At 51.7% G+C, this 10,880-nt stretch overlaps 1 protein-coding gene across 5 annotated transcripts; it reads right to left on the bottom strand.

Annotated features, from left to right (window-relative positions):
• Positions 1 to 499: 499 nt before the first annotated feature.
• Positions 500 to 10,837, bottom strand: POLL (DNA polymerase lambda). Of its 5 annotated transcripts, none has more exons than XM_012769302.3 (9): positions 10,795 to 10,828; positions 9,829 to 9,965; positions 8,768 to 9,062; positions 8,422 to 8,581; positions 7,727 to 8,044; positions 6,826 to 6,999; positions 6,108 to 6,236; positions 2,984 to 3,152; positions 500 to 2,580 (listed from the first exon to the last, which is right to left on the bottom strand). In XM_012769302.3, exons 2-9 carry the CDS (start codon positions 9,941 to 9,943, stop codon positions 2,216 to 2,218), a joined length of 1,725 nt encoding a protein of 574 aa, XP_012624756.1. In that variant the 5' UTR covers positions 9,944 to 9,965; positions 10,795 to 10,828; the 3' UTR covers positions 500 to 2,215. The 5 variants fall into 5 exon arrangements, with proteins under 5 accessions (XP_012624756.1, XP_012624766.1, XP_012624773.1 ...); XM_012769312.3 differs by having other exon boundaries at positions 10,717 to 10,798; XM_012769319.3 differs by lacking the exon at positions 10,795 to 10,828 and adding an exon at positions 10,476 to 10,708.
• Positions 10,838 to 10,880: the final 43 nt, after the last annotated feature.

Genomic DNA, 10,880 nt, shown 5'->3' with positions numbered 1-10,880 from the left:
TCAATTTCTAAGCTAATGGGGGAGGACCCAGAAAGGGGCTCTCCTGTTGGCGGAGTGAGGCCAAAGTCTTCTCCAAGTTGCAGTCCTTAGTCCTGGCAAGAGGAATCCCATTGCATTCAAAGGGATAGGAATTCCATTTGCTCTCCTTTCAGTGCAAGTGTATGGTCAAGACTCATGTCATCACCCCAAGCGCTGGGAAAATGAGGCTCCCAGCTTGGCAGGGTAGGGCTGAGCTGCCCAGAGAGGACTTGTATTTTCACACAAAGTGTCAGACAGAAATAAGGGGGGCTCAGACTGACCATGTAGCATCCAGAGAGTGCTGGGACCCAGGGCTTTTCCTCCTACCTGACCTTCTCCTCTTCCTGGTATGTGGAGGCTCTCCTGCTTCCCCACACCCCCCGCATAACTTCAGAGGATGTCCCCCACCTCACAGCAAGGCACATTCACAGACTGTCCCTTGGCCCACTTTGTACAGGGAGAAACGAAGGCACCCATGGTCTGTCAGTCTATCCATTTTCTATTGTTGCAGTTAATAAGTTACACAAAGTTAGTGGCCTAAAACAACATGAAGTTATTATTTCATAGCTCTCTAACAGGTTCAAAATCTGACACAGGCTTCACTGGGACAAAACCCAGGTGTAGGCAGGGATGCATTCCTGTCTGCCCGCTCTAGAGCAGAATCCGCTCCCTTGCCTTTTCTGGCTTCTAGAGGCCATCCACCTCCCTTAGCTAGCAGCCCCCTTCTTCATTTTCCAAGCTAGAAACATCACATCTCTATGGCCTTTCTTCCCTCTTCACATCTCTCTCTGATTGTGGCTGGGAAAAGTTCTCTGCTTTTAAGAACTCATCTTTACATTGTGCCCACTGGATTACTCAAGATAATCACCTCATCTCAAAATGCTTAACCTTAATCACATCCACAAAGTGCCTTTAGCTAACTAAGGGACTATATTCACAGGTTCCAGGGACTAGGACATGGACATTTTGGGGGGACAATTATTCTGCCTGCTACACATATGGTCTATCCAAGGACAACCATGGCTCAGGGTAGAGTGCTGAGGACTGGGCTGGGGCAGGAAGCAGGCGTGTGGGAACCCCTTTCTTCCCACTCAGAACCAGGCGGTGACTGGGTGGTAGGTTTGTGGGTGCTCAGTAGCTGGACAGGACCCCAGTTCCCCCCAGGGCTCTGAAATTCAGTCTCCCTTCTTGGCAGGATGGGGACTAGGCTGAAAGCCTGCCCAGGAACCAGGTTCAGCTCTGCAACACTTACACCTGCCCAGCCAGCCTGCTCCTCCCCTCCTCCAGCCAGCCTTCCCTGACCACCCTGCTCCCATCAGTAGTACACAGGTCACCATTTAGTTGTTACTAATCATTTCCCATGAGCCTTGTCACTTTTATGTCCCCTGACAGCCTGGCCCAGAGCAGGGCCCACAAGAGATGCTCATGGGTAGAAAGAGAGGAGCTCCTAGTGTCTGATTCCATGACTCTCCCTTTTTAATATCTTCCCTGCCCCATCCTGAGTTCAGAAGCTGACTCAGGCCAGGTCTATCTAGAGGGCAGCTAATGCAGCCTTTCTGGGTTCCTCTATTCGGCCCCCATCTCCGTCCCTGCCAGGGTGGAAGAAAGCAGGTGGGGCTGCAGCATCTCACACACCAGGCAGGTTGAATGTCAAATGCACTTTACTGGGCCCCTGGGCCTTCAAATGCTATCCTCACCCAGCCTGGGGCGCCCCTTTCCCAGCACGGCCAGCTGCACAGCAAGCGGGGCGGGTAGAGGGAATACGTGGGGAATGGCTCGTTCTCCTACTCCAGCGGGTCATGGATGATGCTGGGAGCACAGCTGCTTGCCTCTCCCCTGCAGCTCCTAGCCCACCCCAGCAGCCAGACCTTTCCTAGGGTGGGGAAGGGGGATGCCTGGGGGCTTCAAATCAGCCACCTGTTCCTTCTAAAAATGGGGCAAGGGGCCATTTGCAAAACTCTCCCAGGGGCAGTGGTGAGGCAGAAGGGACAGCAGCCTGCTCCTGCCTGGGAGAGGGCTAGGCAGACCCTGGGAGCCAGGCTGGCTTTCCCCCAGGCCCAGAGCCCTGGGCTCGGGCTCGCTGAGGACAGCTGGTGGTTGAAGTAGAGAGGTTCAGCCAGCTGAGGCTGCAGGGGAATGCTGTCTGGCCAGGTGGGGCAGCCAGTCCAGCTCAGCTCCCCCGCCCAGACAGGCTCGGTCACCAGTCCCGCTCGGCTGGTTTTCGGTAGGGCAGGCCCAAGAGCCTGAAGACATCCTTCTCCGTGGGGGTGGGTAGCACTTGGCCAAGCCCCACCTTGACGCCTTGGGTGTTCCGGACAACACCTGTACTGAGGGCATGTTCCGACAAGCTCATGCCCTTGGTCTTGGCCAGGGCTCGCATGGACCGATTGAAGTGGGCAGAGCCGGTGAAGTAGAGCAAGGCACAGGCAAATTCACTGTAGGGCACAATGATGATGTCCAGTCGCCGGTGCCGCCGCCCTGGCCCTGGGAGCTGGCACACACCCAGATACTTCTGCTGCTGGCCGTTCTCCTCGTGGCTCACCAAGTCATCTGTGAGGAATCCTGGCCCAAGACAGAGGAACTGCTAGGAGGACAGAGATCCAGGCCCTGGACAGTCCCATCCTCTCAGGTCTCTCCTAATTGTTTGGGTTCTCTATTCCCAGCTTGCCCATTTATTTGCTAGGTGATCCTGCCCTTTCTGGGCCCATCTCCTGATCTGGAAAATGCAGGTAGTAATCCCCACAATGTCACAGAAAGGTAAGAGGAGACACTCAGCCTGCAGGCATTATTGAGCACTGCCAGTGACGTGTGGAGGAGCCGTCTCATCTCTCCCTTGGGGGGCCTCTGGCCATGAGAGAGGTGGGATTCTCACAAGCACCTTTCCCCTCCTTCCTGCCTAGAGACTGCAACTTTAAGGTTCTCCTTCTCCCCTGCCAACCTGCTCACCCAGAGATGGAGTTTGTACCTCGCTGCCGCAGGCTGTCAAGGAGGCGACTGAAGATGCCCTGGTGGGACCAGCCATCAGGGTGAGTGATGAGCACATCCACATCACCGCAGGTCACCTTCCCCCGTCGGTATGAACCACAGGCCACACACAGCAGCCCAGGGTTGAAGGTCTGCGCTGCTTCCCGGACCTAGGAAACAACAGTGAGGGGTGAGGGGCTGTGGGCCAATGGGGAATTCCTCTTCCACGGCAGTACCAGGGCCTTCCCTGACCCATGGACAGCCACACTCAGCCTGTGCCCTGAGCCAAGCCCAGATGCCCACAGCCAGCCTGAGGGAGCCCGCTCTCGGGCTGCTGCTCTCTAGCTCCACTTAGAAGAGAAGCGAAAGCTCACGCTGCAGGGCACCTGAGGACAGATGTAAGAAGATGCTCTCTCTGCTTCATAGGGAGGGCACTGAGCTTGCCCTCTGGAGCTCTTTAAGGGCGAAGAGACATACTTTCTCTTGGCCCCTGCCCCAACCCACACACCCACAGCTGTGAAATTCCACTTAGGACAAGGGCCCAGGTGCCTGGAAGCCCTCAGTCAGGTCTCGGCAGCCCCAGAAATCTATGGATTTGGAGCTAACAGCGGCATGTGAGTTGGGGCTTAAGGCCTGAGCAGGTGGCTAGCAGCATGACCCGGGCCCAGGCCTGGGTGAAAATAGAACATAGAAATATCACTGCACTTATGGGAAAGGAAAGCAAAGAAAGCAAAGAGGGGGGCAATTCTGATGTGCCCACATCCTTTCCTGGTGGGAAGGAAGATGGAGGGGACTGTCAGCTGAAGGCTGATCCCTCCCTGAGGAGAAATAAACCCATTAGCCTCCACCCCAGAGACACGTAGGCCTTTCACATGCAGATGACCTCCCCGCCTCCGCCCCAGGACACTGAGATTTCTGGGGCCCTGGACACCTCAATTCTTCTGACAGGCAGGCTGTGCTAATCCCCTCATCCCCTTCTTGAGCCTCCCAAGAGAATGGGAGGAGGAGGCCCAGATGAGTAATCCCATCAAAACTCCTAAGGCTGGAGCCCTTCAATGGGAAGGCCAGGTGGGAAGCCTCTTCTGTTCCAGCGGGCAGGGGGGAGGAGAGGGGGTGACTAGGGCATTCTCCCTGCCCAGATACCGTGGCTGAGTGACAGTGTCATCACTAACCCCAAAGCCTGGTGATGGGTGGACAAAGGGGCCTGTCCATCTATCCTGTGCTGGTCTCATAGTCCCATGGCCTAGAAAGGAGGTGGAGGCTGATCTCAACTAACTGGGCCAGAGTCTCCATGGGGCCATGTCCCATCAGAATCCTAACCAAAGTGGGCAACACTGCCTATAACAAGCAGCCCCTAATCCTGATGTCAGTTGAAAAAATGATACATCTAGCCCTAAATGTGCCCCAGTCTCTCTCTAACCTAGGTTTTTAAATTTTTATTTATTTATTTTAATTTTCTTTTTTTTTTGAGACAGAGTCTTACTTTGTTGCCCAGGCTAGAGTGAGTGCCGTGGCATCAGCCTCGCTCACAGCAACCTCAATCTCCTAGACTCAAGCAATCCTCCTGCCTCAGCCTCCCAAGTAGCTGGACTACAGGCATGTGCCACCATGCTCGGCTAATTTTTTTTTCTATATATATGTTAGTTGGCCAATTAATTTCTTTCTATTTATAGTAGAGACGGGGTCTCGCTCTTGCTCAGGCTGGTTTCAAACTCCTGACCTCAAGCTATCCGCCCGCCTTGGCTTCCCAGAGTGCTAGTATTTATTTTTTGAGACAGAGTCTTGCTTTGTTGCCCAAGCTAGAGTGAGTGCCGTGGTGTCAGCCTAGCTAGCTCACAGCAATCTCAAACTCCTGGGCTCAAGCAATCCTGCTGCCTCAGTCTCCCAAGTAGCTGGGACTATAGGCATGCACCACCATGCCCAGCTAATTTTTTCTATATATATTAGTTGGCCAATTAATTTCTTTCTATTTATAGTAGAGACGGGGTCTCGCTCTTGCTCAGGCTGGTTTTGAACTCCTGACCTCAAACTATCCGCCCGCCTTGGCCTCCCAGAGTGCTAGGATGACAGGTGTGAGCCACTGCACTCAGCCTATTTATTTACTTATTTTAGAGACAAGACCTTGCTTTGTCACCCACACTAGAGTGCAGTGGCATGAATATAGTTCACTGCAACCTCAAAGTCCTAGGATCAAGCAATCCTCCCACCTCAGCCTCCCAAGTAGCTGAGACTACAGGTACTTATCAACATATTTGGCTAATTTTTAATTTTTTTTCTAAAGAGGGGATCTTGCTATGTTGCCCAGGCTGATCTCAAACTCCTGACCTCAGGCAATCCTCCTGCCTTGGCCTCCCAAAATTCTGAGATTATAGGTATGAGCCACTGTGCCTGGCCCTAATCTAGGTTGTATATAAACATAATTTCTAACCTAACTCTTAAACAAACCCCAATCTTGGCCAAACCTTATTTCTTGGACAACTACAAATCTTAACCCAAAAGCAACCAACACTAAGAAAACCCTACTCCTAATGGAAGCCTAACCTTAACTCAATCTTCACCGAACTTTCTTCTAACCCCGATCCTAATCCTACTGGCACTGTACTCCTAAACCAGCTCTAATCCAAATCCTAAACCAGCCTTGGGTGGGCTCCAGAAGGTCCATACATCTGGAGAGAGATATAAAATTTTGCACATTTGTGTATTCTGGAGGGAAGAGTCCATAGTTTTCATCAGGTTCTCAAAGAAATTGGTAAATAAAAAAACATTAAAAGCCCCCGCCCTGACCCACTCTAAATTAGTCCAGTTCAAATTCCAATATCCTCAAGTAATCCCGACCATAATCTGCTTCTACTCACCCCTAACATTAACCCAGTCCCAACACTAGTCTAACATCTAACCCAATCCTAACTATGCTTGGCTACTGAGAACTCTAATCCAGAGAGCTGATGGTGCAGCTCTTCCCTCCCAAAGCCACCCCTGCACCCCGACGCTTCTGGGCAGCTGTAGTCTCGACTTGCTCTTTCCTCAACCTCTGGTGAGCCACAGCCTCTTGGGCTCTCCAGCTGAGAGGTCAGGACCTTACAGCAGGGCCTGGCTCTTCTCACTGCTCTGGGACACTTGCTTACTGTCTGCTCGATCTCTGCAGCCTCTTCCCTGGGCATGCGTTCTAGGAAATCATCGTAATGCTTCAAGCCAATGGCCTGCTGGGTAGTCAGGGAGGCCTGGTTCCGGATATCTTCCAGGCTTCGGAAGCCCTGGAAAAAAGCAGGCAGAAGGGGAGGCTGTGAAGATCCAGAACCAAGAAAGAGGCGTGAATGAGTACACACACGAGGCTTCCACTGCCTGACTCTCTAGGGAAGGCATGAGGCAGCACCAACTTCAGAGCGCTTGGGTTTGTACCCAGCAGGACTTGGGAAAGGCAGGGGGCATGGAAGACATGCCACAATCCAGCCCTGCCACAATCCTAAAATACTGGTCATGATTCCATCAGTCTGGGCATGGACCTGGGCACCTTCATTGTTCCTAAGCTCCCCAGGTGATTCTGGGCACAGCCAGGTTTGGAAACCACTGTTCTGGACATGCAGCCCCTAAGGCCTGATCTCAGGAAGCCCTAGCTGGTCTGGAAACAGAGAAATGTACTTCTTGTCCCCACCTACACCTCAAGGATACCAAGCAACAAGGCTGTTCTGGGAGCTGGAAGAGGGGTCTATATGAGCTCTGGTACCCTTGAAAAGTGGTCTGCCTAGTCTGGGTTCATTCCCATCAGAGCACAGGGTAAGAGAACTCTGGGGCAGAAGCTCTGAGACACAGCAAAACTGAAGTGGGGATGGGCCAGGGTGTGACCTGATGGTACCACATCAGGGCAGTCTTGGTCCCAGCTCCCCAGATGTTGGAAAAGAGCTCCAAGACAGGCACGCTTTCGCTGATGTGGTCCAGCTTTCGCAGATGTCCGCTTTCCAGAATCTCTATGATCTTCTCGGCCATCCGCTTCCCAATCCCAGGGATGCTGCAGGCCTCCTGAAGGAGGAGACATAGGCAAAAAAGAAGAGTGAGGAGATGGGGGGCAGAGCCAGCAGTAGAGAAGTTGACAACTCCAGCAGATGTCTGCGTATAGCTAGCCTGGCTGGTTGGCAACTGTGTGGCTGTGTGAAGCTCAGGCACAGTTGAAGATGAGAAGTTTGGATGCAATGAAGGCTGGGTCATTTGTCTTTTGGTTCCCAGAGGGATGGAGACCAGCAATGAGAAGTAGAGAGTAATGATGATATTAGTCACCATCATCATCATCACAATGGTGAGAGCTGACATTTACTGAGGGCCGACTGTGTGCAGGCCCTGTGCTACAGGGACCGTCTCATTTATGCCTTGCAAGAACACTGTAAATGGTTACTATTATTAGTCCCTTTTTACTAATGAGAAAACTGATGCTCAGAGAGTTTAAGTAACTTGCACAGAATCCACAGATTCTATTGGGCTCCAGAGTCTAAACTTTAAAAAAAATGTTTTTATGTTAAAAAAAATTCAAAAGTATAATGAACTCCTATGTACCCATCACCTAGCTTCAACCATTATCAAGATTTTGTCAATCTGCTTTCATTAATCTCCCATTTTTTTCTTTTGTGAAAATCTTAGACATCATAAAATCTTAACCATTGTACCTGAACCCCATTAGTAACTGGTGCCCCCACTAACCTCTGGTTAGTAAAGAGAAGACCCTACCAACACCACTGCCATAGCCCCCAGGTACCTGGTAGGAGGTTACAGGCTTGTGGAAGCTCTTGAGAGCATTGATGGCTTTGGCATAGCCCAGAGCCCTCCACTTGTCTCCCTGAACAGTGTAGGCTTTGGCCAGCACTTCCAGCTTCTCTGTGATGTGGAGGTTGTGGTTGTTGGCCTTCTGGCTTGAGGGCTGTGCACAGACCCACTTATCGAGTGGCCCAGGTGCTGGGCTAGGCTCACAATCTCCCTCAAGGGGGCTGGGGTAGTAGCCACTGATTAGCGCTTCCAGATCAGCTGTGCTGACCCGGGTTTCTTCCCCATCACTGGTTTCATCATCAGAGATGGGCTGGAGGTAGAAAAGGAAAAGAGACAATAAATTTTTGTCGCCATGAGGAGGACTCCTCAAAGATGAGGGTTGTCTTTGTGGGAGAAGTCTCCTAGTTAGGCCCAAGAATGAGGCTGGGCCTTCTACACCAGACTTAGGTCTCCTGAAGTGTGGGGCCATGTTCCGCTTGATTACCCCAGGGCCTAGCCCGAGGATATTCAGTGTATGTGGTAGATATGGCTGAGGGGAGTGAAGAGTGTTGGGAAGAGGTGAAAGGCTTCACAGAAGAGCCCTCCTCTCTCAGGGGCCTTGAACTTCTGAACCACCACCAGGCCCTCCCCATTTCTGTGATCTGGTTCCCAGGGGAAGGGAGATACGGGGGCTGGGAAGCTCCTGACCTGGGCTTGGGTGCTTGGTGCCTCTTCTGCCTTTTGGGGAGGAGATACAGGTCTAGTGCGAGAAGGAGGAGAAACAGCTGTCCTAAGCAGAGCCTCATGGGCACCAGGATGAGTAGAAGAATGTTGGTCTGCCTTGCTGGGCTGTGGTTGATCCAAATACCTGCAGCGATGGTGATGGGAAGTGAAGATACCAAAGGTCTTAATCTATCTCTGTCCCTAATCTTCTCCTCTGAAACCTTGGTTTCCCAATGTGTCCAATAAAGAAAAGGACAGTAATGTTTAATAACAAGAATAAATTTCAAGATGCTGCCAGAAAACATTTGAAAAAAAACTAGGACCAGCCCACCTGTTGGGGACGGAGATGCTGAATCCAGCTACATCCACCAGCCTTCTCTCTTGTAGGCACAAGCTCAGCCAGGCTGACTTCACCAGCTGAGCACCCAGGGGCAGCTGGGGCAGTCTAAGGAGGCGAAGGGCCCGCTCATAGTCCATGCCTTCATCCACCACAATGTGAGTGACACCTGGGGCCTGCACAGGACATATCTGGCCACCATGCTGGACAATCTGCTTCTCAAAGAGTTCTGCTCGAGCTCGTCCAATGCCAGTGGGCACAACATGGGCCCGAAGGGAGCTCAGCCACTCTGCAGAGGGGACATCCAGGTGCCTACTTTCAGATTCGGCTCTGAATGAATGGTTCACAGTCCCCTCCCCCCAAAACAATAATTTTCCTTCTATCCAGACATCCTTCTTCCTGGGGATCCTACCACAAGCATACAGCACGTTTCCTTGTGGGCTATTACTTGAATGTAAGGGGCAAGGATTTTTATATACCTTGTTCCCTGTTACAGCCTAGAACAGCATCTGGCATATTGTAGGTAACCTATAAATATATGTTGAACAAAAAAATGAATGCCTCTTCCCTTCCTGTTTTGAATCCCTTCATTTTATCGTTTATTCTTTCAATAAAGCACCCATGTTTCTTACTATTACATGTTTCTTGCTCTTTCAGTCTAGCAGACCTGACACCCTAGCCCCAAAGTCTCTGCCTCTCCTCGTCAATTTGGTTGCAAAACAACTTACAACAAGTCTGGGGATTGAAGGGAGATTTCTGTTGGGCAACCCCGCCCACCCCACCAGCCTCCTAGAAAGCAAAGGATTCTGCTGGTTATTTCCTGAGGACCAACGAGTATTTTGTAACTGATGCAGGTCTTGGAGTGGGAAAGAAGATAACACAGCAAATGGCCTGTCAATGACCAGGGATCAAGCCTAGTACAAGGCAGGTAAAACAGGCCCTGGACGTGCAGAGTCAGCTCTAATATCTGATTCCGGACATGAACAATGTAGGGCTGAACAACAGGAAGGCTGAGGGTTCGGGCAGTTGACGGTTCTGAGGGTAGGTCAGCTCACCTCCTTCTTTTTCTCCCTCTTCTCTCTTGGGAATCTTTGCAAGTGCTTTTGATGATGAACTGGCATGAATTTTCTTCCGCTTGGGAAATGCCTTCAAGATGCCTCTGGGGTCCATTAAAATATGGCTGGATCTTGGCCTTTATGTTTCAGGGTTGGTAACAGCAGTTGTCATATGGAAATTCAGAACTGAGGCTCCCCAACCCCTGTGCCTATGGAGGTAGGGTCTCTACTGACCAGGCCTTGGGGCCAGCAGCCCAGTTCCTAGGGGTCTCCCAGAAGCCAATTAAACTTCAGTGGTTTACCTTAGCTCTACAGTCCTCAGCCTTTCAAGTTAGAGTATAAGGGGAAATGAAGGAAAGACTGGGACTATTGAGGGGACTTCTGAGGGGCAGGAAATAATATCATTTATCATTTCTTGGAGGTGTTGCTCTAAATATTCAACGCAGTCTGCCCCTGCTGCACCCCACTTCCAAAGGGCTTTACCAAGAGGGGATGGTAGGTTAGAAAACAGAGCAGTATCTTTAGGAAGTGGAGACTGGGAGGAACCCACACAAAACCTCACATTATTTTTCTCTACCCTCAACAGAGTAGCAGAGGAAAAGCCCGGGAGGGAGGTTTTAGGGGGGCAGTGGGAAAACGCCCTGCACCTGCCCTGGTGGCGGGCCTCTCGGCATGGCGGTGCTCAATCCCGCAGCTGTAAGATGGGGCACGCCGCAGCAGGTGTGGGTCGCCCTCCCTAAGTGGGGAAGTCTCGGGCTCACAGCTGCTGTTGAAGACCCGAGCAGGTGTGGTGCACTGCCGCGTGCGCATCTGCGCGGGCCAGACTCCCAGCTGGGGGCCAGAGGAGAGCTGGAATGTCCTCACCCCGCCCTAAGAGGTCCTCCTCACCTTCCAGAGTCGGTCTCAGGGAGGGGTGGACAAATGGCTGGGATGGTCACCTGGGTTGGGTACGAACAAACCACTTACCACGGGAGCCAATGAAAGAGGACGAAAAGGAGGGGGGGGGAAGGCAAATACCCAGAATAGCTTCCGAGTCAGCCGGAAGTGATCGT

Source organism: Microcebus murinus, chromosome 14 (assembly GCF_040939455.1).
Source record: "Microcebus murinus isolate Inina chromosome 14, M.murinus_Inina_mat1.0, whole genome shotgun sequence".
In the NCBI taxonomy this organism is placed as follows: Eukaryota; Metazoa; Chordata; class Mammalia; order Primates; family Cheirogaleidae; genus Microcebus; species Microcebus murinus.
The sequence above is the reverse complement of the archived record's forward strand: the minus strand, read 5'-3'. Positions and strand labels throughout refer to the sequence as shown.